Source organism: Artibeus jamaicensis, unplaced genomic scaffold, assembly GCF_021234435.1.
Source record: "Artibeus jamaicensis isolate MK-2021 breed Jamaican fruit bat unplaced genomic scaffold, CSHL_Jam_final contig_923, whole genome shotgun sequence".
In the NCBI taxonomy this organism is placed as follows: Eukaryota; Metazoa; Chordata; class Mammalia; order Chiroptera; family Phyllostomidae; genus Artibeus; species Artibeus jamaicensis.
Genome location: NW_026522014.1, coordinates 1814038 through 1833707, shown reverse-complemented (window position 1 = coordinate 1833707; position 19670 = coordinate 1814038). Strand labels below are relative to the sequence as shown.

The window sequence follows — 19670 nt, the reverse complement described above, 5'->3', positions numbered from 1 at the left end:
CTGGCCTTACTCTCTTTCTTACTATTAAATATCATGCTCCGATGTAACATATAACAAGCTTCAGAGTTGAGTTTCAGAGTCCTTCTAAAGTGACTCAGAAAGCTGGACAGCTACAGTTGAAAATTGTGCTTACATATAACACAATCCTTTGACCTGAATAGGAAGTAAGCGTGTCCACCTCTGACACTGTTCATGAGTGCTATTGTTAACTTTGCAGCGTAATGCCAGGAAATAAACTACTCCAAAACAAAGTATATTTTGTCTTTAAAATTGAGGAGAAGGAATGAACTTTAAAGGGGATGAGCTCAAGTAAGTATATTACATGTGTGTCAGCGGTCCTCAAGAAAACTCCCAGGTTAAGTAACTTGCTAGGTCTCATAGATAGTTGTATTCATGGGTGAAATTTATTATGGTGACAGGATACCAGCCACAGTCAACAGAGGGAAAATGTGCATGGATAAAGTCTCGGGGAGACTGGGCACAGGCTTCCAAGGCTTCCTCTCCTGAGCAGTCACACAGGACGTGTTTCATTCCCTTAGCATGGGTTGTGATAACACATGTGAGGTGTTGCCAACCAGGAGAATTCATAGAGAGTCTGTGCCCAGGGTTTTCACATGGGACTGGCCAGCCTCTGCCTATTAGGTGCCAAAATTCCAGACTCTCAGAAGGAATGTAGATGTTCGACCTAAAATATGATGTTTATATAAACAGGCACAGTGAACCACTCTTACCAGAGACTGGTAAGGACTCTCCTAAATTCCAAGTTCCCTGAAACAGCCAGGGCCAGTGTTGTAGGTAGTCCTTCCTAAGAATAAGCAGTCAGGTGTGCTGTGTTCTCTTTTTGCACATGTGCGAGATACATTACAAGATGGGAGATTTAGTGATAGAATACAGTAGTTCAAGCAAATACACTTTTGTTACGAAAGCTTTGTGATATTAGGCAGATTTCTTACCTTCCCCAAATTACAACTTTGTAAAGTAATACTACTTTTTCCTCAAAGGATTGTGATGAAGGTTAAAGGAAAATGTATTTAAAACAGTGCGTGTAGCACATAAGTGCTCAGTGTTTCCTGTATGACCTTTATAATGCATGTGTAGAAAAGGAGTGATTGCTGTTATCTGATAGGCTTTATTATGATAATTGATTCGCAAAGATATGGGCACAAATTTGGAATGTATTGACACTGGAATGGAGGTTTACTAAAATATTGAGGTTTGTTTATGAAATTTTATTGTATTGTTTGTAAGCATCCATCTCTAATTTGAATTGCTTGAAAACATATTTTTTACATTTTACTTTTTAAGGGAAGAAGTGAAAGAACAACTGGAAAAGAAAAAGAAAGGCTCCAAGGCATTGGCTGAATTTGAAGAAAAAATGAATGAGGTTTGTAAATAGTACCTTTTTAAAAAAAATAGACTAATATTTATTATAAGAAGAATTAAACAACCATTTAGTAAACCAAGGTTTGGGTCTAGCTCTTCAGATTGAAGGGGCTCCATATATTATAGGTGTTTTTGTTGTATTGAGTACAGGTTTATATGTAAATATGATTTTTTTTTTAAATAGAGAAAAACTATTTCACAATAATTTGAATCATCTGGAAGTTTTCTAAATGTTAGTAGGTTCTTTATCTTCTCTCCCTTATCACCATGCTGCCATTTTACCCTGAGATGTCTATGGTGATATTTGCTTGTTTTTGATTATGAACATATATGTAATATTTCAGCCACAGTATAGGTTAATTTAACTTACAGTTTCTGGAAAAAAGAATCTAACCATCTTTGTTAGAAAAAGTTCCTCAGCCTCACTAATAATACCTACTCTCTTTTTATAAAAAATATATTTTAGCCCTGGCTGTTGTGGCTCAGTGGATTAAACACCAGCCTGTGAACCAAAGGGTCACTGGTTCATTTCCCAGACAGGGCACATGCCTAGGTTGCAGGCCAGGTCCTCAATAGGGGATGCTCCAGAGGCAGCCACACACTGATGTTTCTCTCCCTCACTTTCTCTCTCTCTCTTCCCCTCTCTAAAAATAAATAAAATCTTTAAAAAATTATATTTTATTGATTTTGCTATTACAGTTGTCCCAGCTTTCCCCCTTTGCCCCCCTCTACCCAGCACTCTGTACTACCTCAGGCAATCCCCCCACTATTGTTCATGTCTGTGGGTCATGGGTATAAGTTCTTTGGCTACTCCATTTCCTCTGCTGTACTTTACATCCCCCCGGCTATTCTGTAACTGCCTGTTTGTACTTCTTAATCCCCTCACCTCTTTACTTATTCTCCCACACACCCCTCCCTTCTGGCAACCATCAAAATGCTCCGCATATCCATGATTCTGTCTGTGTTCTTGTTTGCTTAGTTTGTTTGTTTTTTTTAGATTCAATCTTTGATATGTATTTTTTACCATTTTATTATTCATAGTTTTGATCTTCTGTTTCTTAAATGAGTCCCTTTAACATTTCATATAATAATAGTTCGGTGGTGATGAACTCCTTTAGTTTTTTTCTAGTCTGGAAAGCTCTTTATCTGCCCTTTAATTCTAAATGTTAGAACAATCTGGGTAGAGCAATCTTGGCTGTAGGTCCCTGCTTTTCATGACTTTGAATATTTCTTGGTAATCCCTTCAGGCCTGCGGTTTTCTTTTGAGAAATCAGCTGACAGTCTTATGAGATTTCCCCTATAGGTAACTAACTGCTTTCTCTTGTTGCCTTTAAGATTCTCTTTTATCTTTGACCTTTGGCATTATAATTATGATGTATCTTGGAGTAGGCTTCTTTGCATCCATCTTATTTGGGATTGTCTGTGCTTCCTGGACTTGCATGTCTATTTCCTTCACCAAATTAGGGAAGTTTTCTTTCATTGATTTTTTTAAAATAAGTTTCCAATATTTTGGTGTTCTTCTCCTTTTGGCACCCCTATGATGCAAATGTTGGAACACTTGAAGTTGTTCCAGAGGCTGCTTACACTGTCCTCATTTTGGTGGATTCTTTTTTCTTCTTGTTCTGATTGATTGTTTTTTGTTTCCTTATGTTCCAAAACATTGATTTGTTTTCTTGGCTTCATACATTCTTTTGTTGTATCCCTGTAAATTGTTCTTTGTTTCAATTAGCATATCCTTTGTTTCTGATTGAATCTTTTCTATGCTGTTGAGGTCCTCACTAAGTTCCTTGAGCATCATTATAACCAGTGTTTTGAACTCTGTATCTGATAGATTGCCTGTCTCCATTTTGTCTAGTTCTTTTTCTGGAGTTCTGATCTGTTTTTTCTTGTGGGCCATGTTTGTCTCTTCATTTTGACAGCCTCCCTGTGGTTGTTTCTATATATTAAGTAGAGCTTCCGTAGCTCCCTGGCTTGATAGTGTGGCCTAATATAGTAGGTGTCCTATAGGATCCAGTGGCACAGCCTCACCTATCATCCAAGCTGGGTACTCAAGGGTGCCCTTCATGTGAGCTGAGTACACTCTCCTTTTATAGTTGAGCTTTGATTTCTGTTGGCAGGTCAATGGGAGTGATTTACTCAGGCTAGTCAGTTACAAGGATTGGCTGTGACTACTAACCACCAACCATGGAGGATCAGCTGTACAGGGGTAGGGTCATGGTGCTCTGACATGGACTGTAGTTGCCTACGAGGTGCACAGGCTTCAGGGTTTCCTGGGTGGTGCAGAGTAAGGGAAGCCCACACCTGTGTTCTGCCCGGGTCCACCCTGCATGAGCTATTAAGCAATCTGAGATGACTGCTTCTTGTGATGGACTTGGAGATTCCAGGTGAAGGCAAGCTATGAATCTAAGGCTGGCTGCTGCTACTACCAGGCTGAGGACCCCTTAGCAAGAGGTATGGGGGCTGGGGGTTTAGTGAGGCTGGCTATTGCTTGTTTGATAGGATTTAGAAAGTTGTGAAGCATGAGCCAAGACCATCCATTCATATCTTGGGTGGGCCTGTAAGTTGGGCGGGATGGAGTCTTAGCGGGGGGTCTCCGGGGCTGGGCAAACAGTGTTAGCCAAGTTGATGGAGTCAGAGATATGGTACCAGCCTGCCAGCTCTGTGGGCGGGACAGTTCAGAAAAGGGACAGTGGCCTCTGCCTACCTTTCTATCTGGGAGAAAGCTGCTCCCCAGCTCTCACCTTGATGCCAGACACTTCACTTTCTCCCTATATGCCACTGGTGGTCTAAAGCTGCTATCCTAGCGCTGGAGCTCAGAGGTATGAGTCTGATTAAGTTTGTGTGTGACTTCCTTAAAAAGAACTGCTTGGGACTGTAGAAGTTCCTTCCATTGACTCAATTTCCACTGGTTTTTGCAGCTGGATGTTATGGGGACTTACCTTCCCAGCACTGGAACCTTGGGATGGGGGGCCTGCGGTGGGGCATGGGCTCCTCGCTTGGGAGATATCTTTCTCAAATTTTTATCCACCACATGTGGGTGTGGGATGGGCCCATTCTGTGTCTCCATCCCTCCTACCAGTCTGCATGGATGTGGTTTCTTCAATTCCATAGTTGTCAGACTTGAATGAACTTGTTGGAGCTGAATGAACTCAATTTCCAATGGTTCGAAGTGATGGTGGTGCTCAATTTTAGTTGTAATTTTGATGATAATACTTACTCTCAATATAGAGGATATACAGTAGAGAATTCCCATCTCTTATTATCCTTTCTGAGAAGATCTGGTAGAGGTTCTCTTGGTGGTAGAGTAAAGGCTCTGGCACTTGGAATAACTTGTATTTAGAGGCTGGGATGGGTGAGAGGCTGGAAGAAAGGAAACATGGCTGTCTTACACTCGTGCGTTAGGTGTATTAGAAGGGGTAGATGTCTTCTGATGGTGTTTATAACCTTTTTACAGAACTGGAAGAAAGAACTAGAAAAACACAGGGAGAAATTATTAAGTGGAAGTGAAAGCTCATCCAAAAAAAGACAGGTGATACTATTTTTACTTTATTGCTATCCTTAATCTCACGGTTGGGCTTTCATAATACTGCTTTAGGCTATTATTAATATATATTTCAAAATTCACATCAGCTTACTTAGATTTGTATCTTTTTTTGTTTGTTTGCTTGCTTTTAGAGAAAGAAAAAAGAAAAGAAGAAATCTGGTAGGGTGAGCAAAACTTTTCCATTTTTCTAAATACTAAAATTAAGAGCTTACCAAAAAAGTAAGAATTATTTATATAGCTTGTATGCTAACTCCAGATGGAGGTCCTTTGGTAGTTACTGGGTGCTTATGTTCTATTTCTGATGTAAAAGACAGGCGCCAACCTCCTTTTATAACCTAGTACAGCCGCATTGCTGTTAGAGAGGGAATTGCCATTACCTTGTTGAGCCTTTTGTTTTTCCTTTTATTTTCGGTGGGGGTGGTGGGGAAATGTGACAGTTGACTGTTACTACTTTAAGTTTCACAAAGATGGCACTTGTTTCAGGACACTAGATTGATTTTGTTAAGTATTTGAGATACCTAGTAAAAGAAAAAAAATTCCTGCATCTCACAAGCTTTAATTGTTTTGTGCTTGGTCAAGTATTCATCCTCTTCTTCATCAAGCTCTGATTCTTCCAGCAGTTCTTCAGATTCTGAAGATGAGGTAAGGCTTGCTTATAATGATTCATGAAATATGTGTAATTTCTCTATGAAATAGCAGTTAAAAATTTTTATTTCCATGTTTTTATTAGTTTTCTATAACTGAAAGCACTGATACAAATAAACCCCTAGATAGCTAAGTATCGGTGTATATATTTTTTTAGATTTCAGAATTTGTCTTGTTCATTTTTAAAATATCAGAAGAATTAGATTTGACTAATCTAAAATGCTAATTTTAGATTAGCTACTCTAAAATGCTAATTCCTAGCATCTAAATTCCTCTAAATTCCTAGATGCTAGGAATTTAGTGTGACTCAAATCACTTGGCTTTTTTTCTTTAAATAAGCTACAAAAATGGTTTGTTACATTTAAAATATTAAGTGAAACATATGCTTATAAGATGGTCCTTTTGTTAACTTTTGTTTATTGATAAAGATTTGATAATAAAAATGCAGCAGTTATATTTTTGAAAAAGAAAGCAAATGTTTCTAAAAATGTTTTATGTAGGACAAGAAACAAGGAAAAAGAAAAAAGAAAAAGAAGAACCGATTACATAAATCTTCTGAAAGCTCCATGTCAGAGACCGAGTCAGACAGTAAGGTAAAATTTAAATTAGCAATATTTCAGATAGCAAGAACATGTAATGAGGTTTTTCTTTTAGTTTTGCTATCTTAAATTGCTCTCCATTTAAAAATAAGATACGTTTTTTTATGTACTACGGTGTTTTGTGCCACTTACTGCTTTACATGTGGCATTTAATCGTTCTCTAAATACCTTCACACATCTGTCTGTCTCTCAGCATTTCCATGACAGCCTTAGGATGAGTCTGGCAGGCATTTTTTTTTCTATTTTCATAAAGAAGTCATAGTTCAGAGAAAGAAGTCTTATTTGAATTTATATAGCTGGTATTAGAATTTGAGGTTGAATTTGTCTTTTACTAGCTGGTCCACTGTCTTTTCTACTATACCTGAGTCCGTTCTATACTACCTAGAATTGTCTGACACAATTTACTCTCAAACATAAGTGATCAGAAGAAATACGTGCACGTTACAATAAAAGCGAAGGTTCTCGGGCCTCATTTTCAGAGTATGACTTAGTAAGTGATTAGGCTCAAGAGTCTACATTGTTAACAGATATGCTCAGTGATTCTTACCCAGGGGTGTCCATGGACCACACTAGAAAAAACAAATGTCCTAGGGTCTCAGGATAACAAAGCAACTGTCTTATTTTGGGGCAGATATCTACTCCCCTAGTGAGATTTCTTCTGACAAAATGCCTGGTGTCTAGGAAGTAGTCAGTAAATGTTGGTTTTTTTTCATTGTTTTTTGAAGCAGAAGAGCCAATCTAATGATTCTGATAGCTAACATTTATTGAATGCCTACTACATGTTATGCACAGTTCTAAGCACTTGACATATTAACTCAGTTCTCTAAGCAACGCTATGTAGTAGGTACTTGTTAACCACACTTTATGGATGTGAAAGGCGCAGGGATGTTAATAGCTACACAAAAATTCTTACCTCCCATACTTAAAAGGAGAGTAGAGAAATCACATTGGCAGATGTCTAGGCCCAGAGGGAATTGAACTCTAGTACTTATGACCACCTCAGGCAAAAACAGGCAGTGGCATAAAATCATATTAAAATAGATCGTGTGATTATCACAGACAGTATCATTTCAGGTGCACAGAGATTAGACATACAGCCAGATAAACTAAGAAGCCTCATTTTCTTACAAGTATAGATAGATAGATAGATAGGTAGATAGATAGATAGATATACATACACACACACAGCATACATTTCTTCTGTATTTTTAAAATACAATTCTGGTATTGAAGTAAACTTTTTTCAGTCATAGAGCAAATAACCTTTTTGATATTTTTGTTATACTATTATGCTTTATCTTTTACAGTTAAAGTTGATACATATATATATATTTGTTTGTTTAGGACAGTCTGAAAAAGAAAAAGAAGTCAAAGGATGCAACTGAGAAAGAAAAGGTAATTATAATTTTATATTGCCTTAAGATAGTCTGTCATACAATACTTCATTTACTTCAAGATGTAAACAGTATTGTGCCCTGGCTGGTGCGGTTCAGTGGATTGAGCACCAGATTGGGAAGCAAAGGGTTGCCAATTCAATTCCCAGTTAGGGTATATTCCTGGGTTGTGGGCCAGGTCCCCAGTGGGAGGCAACCACACATTGATGTTTTTCTCCCTCCCCTTTCCTCTCTCTAAAAATAAATAAATAATTTTAAAAAGAAAAACAATAATGTGTTACCCTTTTTAGCTTCATATTTATTTGCTTTTATGACATTTTGTGTTGATTTAAGGAAATTATTAGATTCATTATTGAAGATAAAAGATCAAAAGAGTATTCCTGCAGAAAGTTTGAATTTTTGTAGTTTAGTGGATTATCTCAGATTAAAAATCCAAGGTACTGGAGATTAAACATTTCCTTTGTTTCCTCAAGTTATTTTAAAAGAAAGTACTTTTACGTAAAGAACAGGGTCTTCTGGTTCAAATTGAATATACCATAGATAAGTTTTGAAAAAAAAACTTCTATTGCTGTTAGTAGATATTTTATCTTGTGATTCAACTATAATTAGTGCTAAATTTATCTCTACCAATGTTTTTGATTTACATTTTAAAGTCTTATTCTAATTATTAAAAATAAAGCAATTGTTAATAAAAGAAAACTACAAACTAGTGTCACTATATTTTAGTATGTTTTCACACCATTTTTTAAAATGGTGTTAAAATTCACATAGTCTGTTAATCATCTTAAAATTACAATTTGACAGTATTTAGTGGATGTACAGTGCTATGCAACAACCACCTCCCCCTAGTTCCAAAGCTTTTTGAGCATCCTTTAGAAAACAACCTATTAAGTAATCAGTTCCCATTCTCCCTTCTGCCCATCCCCAGGTACCCTCTAATTTGCTTTCTATCTCTATTGATTTGCATATTCTCTGGATATATCATATAAAAGCAATCTTACAATATGTTACCTTTTGTGTCTGGCTTTTTTCCACTTAGTGTAATGTTTTTGAGGTTCATCCAAATTGTAGCATATATGAGGGGGAACCCCCAAAAACCTGGAATTTATATATAAAACATTATGTGTGTATTCTTACATGTGTAATACTTCAGTCACCTTCAAAGTACTCTCCATTTGATACAGTACAACTACCAAGACTTGTTTCCATTGCTCAGTTTTTGAACTCACTGATTTTTTAAAGATTTTATTTATTTATTTTTAGAGAGAGGGGACGGGAAGGAAAAAGAGAGAAAGAGAAACATCAATGTGTGGTTGCCTCTCACATACCCGCTACTGGGGACGTGGTCTGCAACCCAGGCATGTGCCCTGACTGGAAATCAAACCAGCAACCCTTTGGTTCCCAGGCCAGCACTCAATCCACTAAGCCATGCCCACCAGGACAAAAAATGAATAATTTCTATGGTAATTTTAAGAATTGTTTTTTAAATATATTTTATTGATTATGCCATTACAGTTGTCCTATTTCCCCCCTTCATTCCCCTCCACCCGCAAATCCCCTCCCCCACCATTCCCCCCCCCGTTTAGTTTATGTCCATGTGTCTCAAGTCCTTTAGATTCTATATTTCCCACACTATTCTTGCCCTCCTCCCTATCTATTTTCTACATGCTGTCTACGCTATTTATTCTCTGTACCTTCTCCCCCCTTCTCCTCCTCCCACTCCCCTGTTGCTAACCCTCCATGTGATCTTCATTTCTATGGTTCCACTCCTGATCTGTTGTCTTAGTTTGCTTTTGTTTTAGGTGTGGTTGTTAATAATTGTGAGTTTGCTGTCCTTCCACTGTTCATATTTTTTTATTTCTTTTTCTTAGATAAGTTCCTTTAACATTTCATATAATAAGGGCTTGGTGATGATGAGCTCCTTGAATTTGATTTTACCTGAGAAGCACTTTATCTGCCCTTCCATTCTAAATGAAAGCTTTGCTGGATAGAGCAATATTGGATGTAGGTCTTTGGATTCCATGACTTGGAATACTTCTTTCCAGCCCCTTCTTGCCTGTAAGGTCTCTTTTGAGAAATCAGCTGACAGTCTGATGGGAACTCCTTTGTGGGTGACTGTCCCCTTAGCTCTTGCTGCTTCTAGAATTCTCTCCTTCATTTTAATCTTGGCTAATGTAATGATGATGTGCTTTGGTGTGTTCCTTCTTGGGTCCACCTTCTTTGGGACTCTGAGCTTCCTGGATTTCCTGGAAGTCTATTTCCTTTGCCAGATTGGGGAACTTCACCTTTATTATTTGTGCAAATAAGTTTTCCACTGGTGGCTGTGCCTTTCCCCCTTCTGGTACCCCTATAATTCGGATGTTGGAGCGTTTAAAGATGTCCTGGAGGTTCCTAAGACTCTCCTCATTTCTTTGAATTCTTGCCTCTTGACTCTTTTCTGTTTGGCCATTATTTGCTTTCTTCTGGTCCACTCCATTGATTTGAGTCCCAGTTTCCTTTTCATTGCTATTGGTGTCCTGTGCAGTTCCATTCATTTCAATTAGTTTCGCCTTCATATATTTGTCTAATTTGTGGCTATAATCAACCAGTTCTCTGAGGATCCTGATGACCAGTGTTTTAAACTGTGCGTCTGAGAGTTTTGCTATTTCTTTTTTTTTTTTAATATTTTATTTATTTATCTTTAGAGGGGAAGGGAAGGAGAGAGGGAGAGAAACATCAATGTATGGTTGCCTTTCATGCGTCCCCTGCTGGGAACTGGCCTGCAACCCAGGCATGTGCCCTGACTGGGAATCGAACCGCGATTGTCTGGTTTGCAGGCCCGCGCTCAATCCACTGAGCTACACCAGCCAGGGCCCTAGTTTTGCTATTTCTCCATCGCTTAGATCTATGGGCTCTGGGGCTTTGAGATCTTCTTGCGACATTTTTGGTCTGTTCACGCCCTTTAAGTGTGAGAAGCGGCGCCTTGGACTCCCAGGTCGCTGGGTTGTGACGCTGTATGTGGGGGCGTGGTCAGAGCGGGGAAATGGCGACCCTCTCAGCTGTTTCTCACAGCTGGGTGAGGAGCAGCGCCTTACGTGGTTCACCTGGGCCGGGCCACTCAGAGTCGCTGGGTTATGACGCCGTATGTGGAGATGGGGTCAGAGCAGGGAAATGGCGGTGCCCTCCACTGCCGCTTGCCGCGGGGACCCGCCGGGCCCAGTCCAACCGCCCACTCCCTCGCCTGTCCACCCGCGCACAAATGCGCGACCACAGTCCACACGCAGCACCACTCCCCTGCTGTCTCCCCCACTGTCGCTCGCCTGGTGGCTCGCTCACTAGGTCCAACCCTGGGCCTGGATGCCGTGTGCCTGAGTCCCTCTGACCGAGTTTTCCTGTGCAACCCCGCTTCACCAGCCGCTGGTTTCGCCCCTTACCAGTCAGGCTGAAGAATTTGTTGTTAACGGACTTCCGAAAAGTTCAATTTTTCGTGTTCTGGCTGTGTTTTCTGTTGCTAATATTTAGTTGTCTCTAAACTTGGTTGTGTGAGAAGGCACGGCACATCCACCTATGCCTCCATCTTGGCGGAAGTCTCTGGTACCCCTATAATTTGGATGTTGGAACGTTTAAAGATATCCTGGAGGTTCCTAAGCCTCTCCTCATTTTTTTGAATTCTTGTTTCTTCATACTTTTCTGTTTGGTCGTTTTTTTCTTCCTTCTGGTCCACTCCCTTGATTTGAGTCCCAGTTTCCTTCCCATCACTATTGGTTCCCTGTGCATTTCCTTTCATTTCAGTTAGTTTAGCCTTCATTTGTTCCTCTAATTTGGGACTAAAATCAACCAGTTCTGTAAGCATCCTGATCACCAGTGTTTTGAACTATGCATCTGATAGGTTGGCTATTTCTTGGTCACTTAAAGTTATTGGCTCTGGGGCTTTGAGTTCTGCTTGAGCCATGATGTTTTGGTCTGTTTGCACATGTTATGTATGAGGGCAGAGCCCTAGGTGTTCAATAGGGTGGGGCAACCCACCCAGGTTGTGATGCTGTATGTGAGGGCAGGGTCAGTGAGGGGCAATAGCGGTCCCCTCTGCTGATTCCCACTGCTGGGACCTGCACGGTCTGTCTCACTGCTCGCTCCTTCACCTGGCTTATCTGCGCATGAATGTGTGACCGTGGTCAGCCTGCTACCTTGTGCCCTCAACTGGGTCCGCCCATTGCTACCCCACACCTGGGATCCGCTATCCTGCCTGACCCTGCTGCACCACTGGCTTCACCCCTCTTACCGGTCTGGCTGAACGGTTTGTTGTTGTCAGACTTTTGTATAGTTCAATTTTCTGTGTTTTGGTTGCGTTTTTATTACCAAAACTTTGTTGTCTTTAAACTTGGTTGTGTGAGGAGGCACAGTGTTTCCACCTACGCCTCCATCTTGGCCAGAAGTCAGAACTGAAACCTGGATCCCATAGGTTGGAGCTCTGGCACACCAATAGCTAATTTTAAGAATTGTTAATAAAGCCCTGACTGGTGTGGCTCAGTGGGTTGGGCATGGTCTCACAAACCAAAAGATCACCAGTTCAATTCGCAGTAAGGGCACATGCCTGGGTTGCACGCTGGGTCCCTTGTTGGGGGTGTGTGAAAAGCAGCCAGTCAATGTTTCTCCCCCTCTTTCTCTCCCCTTCTCTAAAAATAGAGTACAAATAAAAAATCTATTTAAATGTCAATAGAATGCGGGAACAAAATTTGCATGGTGTAGTACTGTATCTTTTTGAGTTGTGATACATGTATTTTTTTAAAGGACATTAAAGGACTTGGCAAAAAGAGAAAGATGTATCCTGAAGATAAACCTTTTTCATCTGAGTCCTTATCAGAATCAGATTATATTGAGGAGGTATGTATATGATCAGATCTATATTCTTCAAAATGTTCAGTTATTTGATTTATTAAATATTAATTGAAAAAGATATTTCATACATATTTGATTTACTGTGAAGTATGATTTAAAAAAAATAAAAGGAAGTTGTTCCATTTCAGAATAAGTCTTGTATTTTTTCACAGTTCTATTACTGTTATTTTTATAATTAGCCATATTCTCACATACCTTTCCAATCTGAGATAGGTATATTATTTTTACTCTTCTAATGTTTTCTTTTTAAAATTTTTTTACCTTTTATTATATTTTTTCCATTACCATCTAGTCAGTCCCCTTAGACTGCCCAGCCCCCAGCATTTTTCCAGTATTTTCATTTTATTGTACTACTACTTGGACTACATGAAAGATGCTGTATGACGTATTGTGTATTGAAACCCAGCATTTCCTTGTTGTTGTTCAGAGCTGCTCTTTGGGGAGTAGAGAGGCGATGAGATAGAGCAGGACCATTGATTGGTGTGATCTCAGCTTTTCTGTCCATACAGTGAAGGAGTGGGATGAGGTCATCTGTAGTGTCCTTTTCAGCTCTGATATCTCTGTCTTCGATTTCGTACTTTCTTGGAATTTGTCAATTTTTCCTTAGCTTTAGGTCTGTCAGTTACCATTTTTTAAAGTATTTCTTGGGATTGGTTTCCCTGTTTGTAAAATAGGACCTGTTGCTTTCATTTTGTAGTAGTATTTTGTACTGCCCCTGAAATGAACTTGTAGTTTTTATAGAAATATAAAGTATATAAGAAATATATAAGTATATCTATATTTATACTTAACCTACACATTTTTGTATTACTATCCCCTAACAGAAGTAGAAATTTTTCAAAAATTAATAACACATAATTTTTATTAAATTATATTTCAATATGTAAATTCTTGGGAGTGTATTTTAAAACCCTGTATACAAGACTTCATGTTCATAGTACAGTAATTTAGCTTCTCTGTTATCCGTGGGTGTGCCTGTCTGGTGGGCTTCTCAGAGGCATGTCAGGCCTGTCCTGGACAGCGCACGGCAGCGTCTTCTGCCTTGGCCTGGCTCAGTGTGGGTGCAGCACAGCTGCTCCTGCTCCAGTCTTTGCTATGACAAGAAAAACAAAAAATAATACCGTTACATTTGGAGTTAACATTAAATGCTCAGGAACTTTAGCAACTTTGGATTAATCAGTTGGATTATACTGAGTACACTGTATGTATAGCTGTTACTCATTGAACACCGCAGAGTTAGAGAAATGCCCACTTCACTCCATGCACTTCCCCTGCCGCGTTGTAGATGGTGAAACTGAGAGTGAAACAGCAGAGGCAGGATTCAGAGCTCGGCTGGATGGTTGGTTGGTTTGAGAGCTCATGTGTTTTATCCATTATACCTCACTGCTTTTCTTAGGTGCTGGAAGGGAATATAAGAAAAGCCCTTTAGAGATTTAAAATATTAATTTCCCTCTCTTTAAATGTGTTTTCTTTAATTCTCATTGTGATATAACAGAGGTGTAAGGTAAATAAGGCATTTAAAATGTTACTTGGTTGTCAAAATGTTTTTACAGATAAATTTTAAAGACACAAAGTATATTAGGAAATGAAAAAGAAATGCCGTAAGTACAAGTTACATATTTGTCTTCTGTTTTCCACAAAAACTTAAACTTTTTAGGTACGAGCAAAAAAGAAGAAAAGCAGTGAAGACAGAGAAAAAGCAACAGCAAGTATCACTTACATTTTTACATGACAACAGCAGAGCTGTTTTTATTTAATATAAAATGAGTCATGGGTAAAGAAAGCATGGTTGCATTTACTAGGACCAAGTAAATATTTATTACGGTGTTTAACAGGCAGCTTCGTTTAATGGGCTAGCGAAAATTGGATTGGCTCAGGAAAAAGGAATAATACCCTGGTAGCAAACATGGTCTGTTTCCATTTCAGTATTTTACTGTTAGAAATATAAACTCAAACTTTTGTTTGATTTTCTGAAGGTGTAATAATATGAAAGATGATATTAAAGTATGATGATTCCCTCTATCTTCAATAGCAGTTACTTCCAGATCAACCAAACCTGGTATTAACAGAAAAAAATCTCTCTAAACTCAAGAATAATAAGCCAGAATGTGACAACATAAATGATTTCACTAATAAAGATTATTCTTTTGATCATTTCTAAAGCCAGCTCTACTATTATGCAGATTGAAAAGTAGGAAAGACCAAAGGAAGAGGAATAAAAGGGAAATGGAAGTGGTATTTAAATAAGAAACGGACTATCCTAGAGAAAATGAATACAGATTATCAAAGAGTGATGTGGACCATATCAGCAAAGTAACTTAGGAGCACTCAGTATAAGTGTGGACTTTTCCTTTAAAGGCACTTTCTTAGGGGGAGGTAAAATGAAAATGAGAACCACATTTGTAGATTTGAGGGCAACTCCCATAATTTTCCTAGGTCTTAAAATGAGGGTCCTTATCTGATAAGAAGGTTCATGTGGTGATGTATGATTTGATTCAGAATTAACATTTTATATGCCTTCAAGTCCAAGATGACACTTAAAAGACTTTTCAATAATGGAAAAAATAATTTGAATAAAGACTGCTTTGGTCTTTGGCTCAGATTAAGTAATTAATTAAGATAAAGTTTAACACTTTGGATAATTCTGATTTGTGTTTGCATACTTCCCTGTTCTGTGCATTTAGCTAGCATATGTTTATTAAGCTCTATGAGGCACTGTTCCAGGTGTTGAGTATAAGAAAAGAGGGTGATATGTGAGAGAGTGACTTCAGGGAGGGAGAGCCTCTTTAAGGAAGTTAAACTGAAATCTGATTTACAAGGCAGCCATGTGAAGATCAAAGGAAGAATATCTAGGCAGAGAGAAGAACTGAGGATGTTTGTGGGATTGAGTTTGAGGACCTGAAAGAACTTTAGCTGGGTTTTTACCTAGTGGACAAAGAGGAGTAGTGTACAGTGAGGTTGGGAAGTCAGCAGAGCTCATATCCCACAACTGTTTGGGTGTTAATCATAATGTAATTATAGGATGCTATTTTGAGGGTTTCGAGCAAAGAAGTGACCTGAAACAACTTTACTTTTTTATTTTATTTACTATTTTTAAATATTTATTTCTCTTTAGAGAGGATAAGGGAGGGAGAAAGAGTGAGAGAAATATCGGTGTGTGGTTTGCCTCTTGTATTCCCCCTGCTGGGGAACTGGCCTGCAACCCAGCCACATGCCCTAACTGGGAATGACACTGGTGACCCTTTGGTTTGTAGGTCAGTGCTCAATCCACTGAGCCACACAAGCCAGGGCTCTACTTTACTTTTTTAAAACATGCCTTGGCAGAGGAGCCGAATGGACAGAGGTGAGGAATGTGTAGGTATTACAGTGGTAATCATGGAAGGGGATTGGCAGGATGGATTTGAGATGTGTTCTGGACTTAAGTGGTAGGACTTACTTGGTGCTCTGGATGTGAATAGAGTTAAAGCAAAGGGTAGAGTCAAAGATAGCTTAGATTCTTTGGCTAAAGTAAAGTAACAAATTAGTGATACCATTTACTAAGATGGGTACGAGATGATTTGGAAAGAAAAATTAAACATTTTTATGGTAATTTTGGGTATGCCTGTTAGCCAGGTGGAAGCATTAATGAAGTATTTGCAGTCTTGAACTCAGGGTGGACTGGATATAAAGATTTGGTTTGTAAGTGGCATTTAAAGTGTGTGAGTGGAAGAGCACGTGCAAGAGAAGGGAAGGAGGCCCTAAAGGAGGGAAAAGTTGAGTAGAGGAAGAACCAGCGAAGGAAATGAAGAGCTCTTTGTGACAGAAGAAAAGCAGTGGAGTGAGGGTATCATGGAAACCAAGAAGAGAAGTATTTTAGAGAGTGGTCAACTGTCCTTCGAAATGTAATCTAAATGCAAAACTTAACTTCTAAAAGCCCAAATACAAGATTTTGGGCTGGGCTTGTAATGAAAAGAATGATGACAGCTGAGAGCCACAAAATGGCAGAGACCTTTGAGAGAGGAGGGAGGACTGTAGAAAGTTCTAACAGATGAAGAAATGGATAGGTCCCTGGCTGGTGTAGCTCAGTGGATTGAGTATGGGCCTGTGAAGCAAAGGGTTGCCAGTTTGATTCCCAGTCTGGGCACATGCCTGGGTTGCAGGCCAGGTCCCCAGTTGGGGGCACATGAGAGGCAACTACACATTGATGTTTCTCTCCCTCTCTTTCTCCTTCCCTTCTCCTCTCTCTAAAAATAAATAAATAAATAAATAAAATGTTTTTAAAAAAAGAAACGGATAGGAAACTTTGCTTTTACTACCCTTACGTCTTTGTTCTTGCCTTTTATTTTCTTCTCCTGAACATCAACAACTAGTCTGTCATTTGACACCACCTTTCCAAGTGCCTGTTCTTAAAGTTCAGCCTTCTCTTCTGCTTCTGAAACAGTCACGAGATTCAGAGACCAGTAAGATTCCAGCTCCCCTTACCCAGTGACAGTTGGACTACTTTTCCTAGGCTTTCGAGGCACTTTCCTCTGACAGTCAAGTCTAAGCTAAAGGAGACTTTCCAACTACACATCAGTATTTCACGCCAGTCAGTTGTTAACCTGAGTGCTCCCAGTCTAAGCAGTACATAGTGTCTGTGTTCCCGTTTGCTTAGAAATAGCAGATTTAATATATGTCCTCTGAAAATTATCACTTTGCAAAAATCATGTTTTGCTGTAGTATAGGGATTCCTTTGCAGTAGCTACAACTATTTCACCTTTAGAAACTAAATGAAAAGTAGCAATTGGTACCATGACTCAATTGAATTTATTTTCTACACGAAATTTAGTTAAAAGCTACGTTAATATGTTAATGACTTAAAGCTTTTTCTTATTTTGAAAATCAATAAGCACTGTTCATGCTCATGATAACTGGTTATTGATGCTTTTCAAGAAATGTTTTGAGCAGCTCACTGGGCTGTTTGGACTGTTTCAGATAACTATGCAGTAGCTCAGAAGCTCCTTAGTGCACTGGTTGTTTCTAATTTGCATATTTTCATGTAGAAATGTCTAACATGGGACTGTCTTTACAGGAAAAAACAAAAAAGAAAAAGAAGCATAAGAAACACAGTAAGAAAAAGAAAAAGAAGGCTGCTAGTTCAAGTCCTGACTCACCATGACGTTAGAAAAAACCAGGATTCCCTTGTAAAGTGCAATGTCTGAGGAGATCTCAACTGTGAAAATAATGACATATTTACTAAAGTGCATGAATATTGTTGTTTCTAGAATTATTCCTGGACCGTTCAGTAGCCACTCAGAATGCCGCTGTGTGAAGGGGCCGTAAGAGTTGCCTGCTGCCTGAGCATCTGTCCTTTTCTCTTCCATTGCTTAGTGACTTTGGGAGATGATACACTGCAGTCACACTAGTGGTTGTTATTTGGGAATAAAGTTAATATTTTTGACTAGAAGTATCTAATGATAAATCGACAGAAGTTGAGTCTGGATACATCATTAAGATGTACACAGAAATGACCAGATGACTCTAACATTTTTGAAGTAAGGATTGCATTGATATTTCAGTATCCTTACTCTGTAGATAAGTGTATTTTAATTTTTCCCCCCTTGTATACTTTTATTATTTACCTGGGGAAGGAACTTTCAAGGGTTGGGGTGGTTTGCTATTTTCTTTAGCAGAATAGTGTGCCTTTTATCCTCATACATCCTATTTTTGTGGACACAGTAGCCATGCTTCATGGGGAGGTCAGAGCTGGGTATGGCAGTCCTGCGCTTCATTCACTGAGGTTAGTAACATCCTTGGACGCTGCCGTATGCTGCTTTGAGTGAACCAGAGAAACGGCCTTTTGCAGCTCGAGAAGGCCCTGGAAGCTCTGGGATGTACCTCCACTTCAATAATACTGAATGGTTTTAGTATTAGAATGTGTTATAACATTTGAATTAATTTTGACTGTACTTTGGCTTTGGAGAGGAGTCATTTCAAATAGACACTGGTACTTTTTGAACTTGATAGCTAAAGATTCTAAGATGCATGTTTTATACTGTTAAGTTTTAACCAGTCAGGAGAATTTTATGTAACCAGTGATAGTTATTTTTTGTATGAATTTTGTTTAGGCTGTAATGTTTAGCTTTTATTAACTTTTTATTCTTGCTATCTTAAATTCCTTACTGCATTTAATGGCGTTCTTGCCGAGATATTTAGCATGTAAGAAGCAGGTTTTCGGTTTTGTTTTGTTTGTAACAGCTTCATATTGAAGCTGAGACTTACCATATACAAGTCGAATGGCAAGCCTGTTATGCTGTGTCTTGTTACATAAAGCTCTTGCCAGAATCTTAGTAAGTATAACATTTTAAAAGTTTGTCTTTGTATATTCATAAAAAAATTATGACAAGTTAAACTTAAGTGAGAATTACATTATTGCTCTTTCTGTGTCATTTTACTAAGATTTTGTGCCTCATATCTCCTGCTGAATTGTTTACTAGTTAAAAGGGATTGATAAATCAATTTCACTTTACAATTTTATATAATCAGGTAACAAAATATAATTTGATGTGCGATTTTGCCTGCGTGATAATTACAGTGTTATATGCACAAAACATTTTGGCATGACAAGAGGCTGAATAAATAGCTATTTTACTTAAAAATAGCCCAAGTTCTCATCGGCTCCCTTTGGGTCTCAAGTAAAGTGACAGTGATTAAGAAACACTACTAGGTGTTCAGTGGTCAGAGGATAAGACATGTCTTCAAGATTTAGCTGTAAAAATAACAATTTCTTGGTTAGTTTCCTTAAATTTTATGCTTAGAGCTTCCTACTCTTACCTAATAAAAGATATCCATATGTTCTTTTTTTTTTTTTTAGAGAGAGAGGGGAAGGGAAGGAGAAAGAGTGGGAGAGAAGTATCAATGTATGGTTGCCTCTCATGCGTCCCGTCCCCTGCTGGGATCTGGCCTGCAACCCAGGCATGTGCCCTGACTGGGAATCGAACCTCGATACTCTGGTTCGCAGGCCCACGCTCAATCCACTGAGCTATGCCAGCCAGGGCCCTATATGTTCTTGAGTGCACAGTAAGTTTGAAGGACATTTTGTATCCAGAAGGAAGTTTCTCAGAATTGTTCGTGCAAATGCTAAAAGTTTATCAGTTTATGTGTTGATCAGTTTGCTGCGAACATAAAAGTGCACCTTTGCAGACTGGCCCAGTATGTGATGTGTTCCACTAGAGGCAGCTGCTCGTTTTACAGACTGGGGGAGAAAGAGAT

General features: G+C 38.9%; 1 protein-coding gene across 1 annotated transcript in view; it reads left to right on the top strand.

Moving 5' to 3' along the window:
• The window catches only part of FAM133B (family with sequence similarity 133 member B), a 28425-nt gene extending 9615 nt beyond the window's left edge, over positions 1–18810 (top strand). Inside the window, exons 3-11 of the mRNA XM_037136503.2 lie at positions 1306–1384; positions 4838–4912; positions 5059–5091; positions 5507–5569; positions 6073–6165; positions 7516–7566; positions 12333–12425; positions 14098–14145; positions 17491–18810. Of these exons, the coding sequence (XP_036992398.1) occupies positions 1306–1384; positions 4838–4912; positions 5059–5091; positions 5507–5569; positions 6073–6165; positions 7516–7566; positions 12333–12425; positions 14098–14145; positions 17491–17577 (622 nt within the window). The 3' untranslated portion in view covers positions 17578–18810. The remainder of the gene's footprint in view (positions 1–1305; positions 1385–4837; positions 4913–5058; positions 5092–5506; positions 5570–6072; positions 6166–7515; positions 7567–12332; positions 12426–14097; positions 14146–17490) is intronic.
• Positions 18811–19670: the final 860 nt, after the last annotated feature.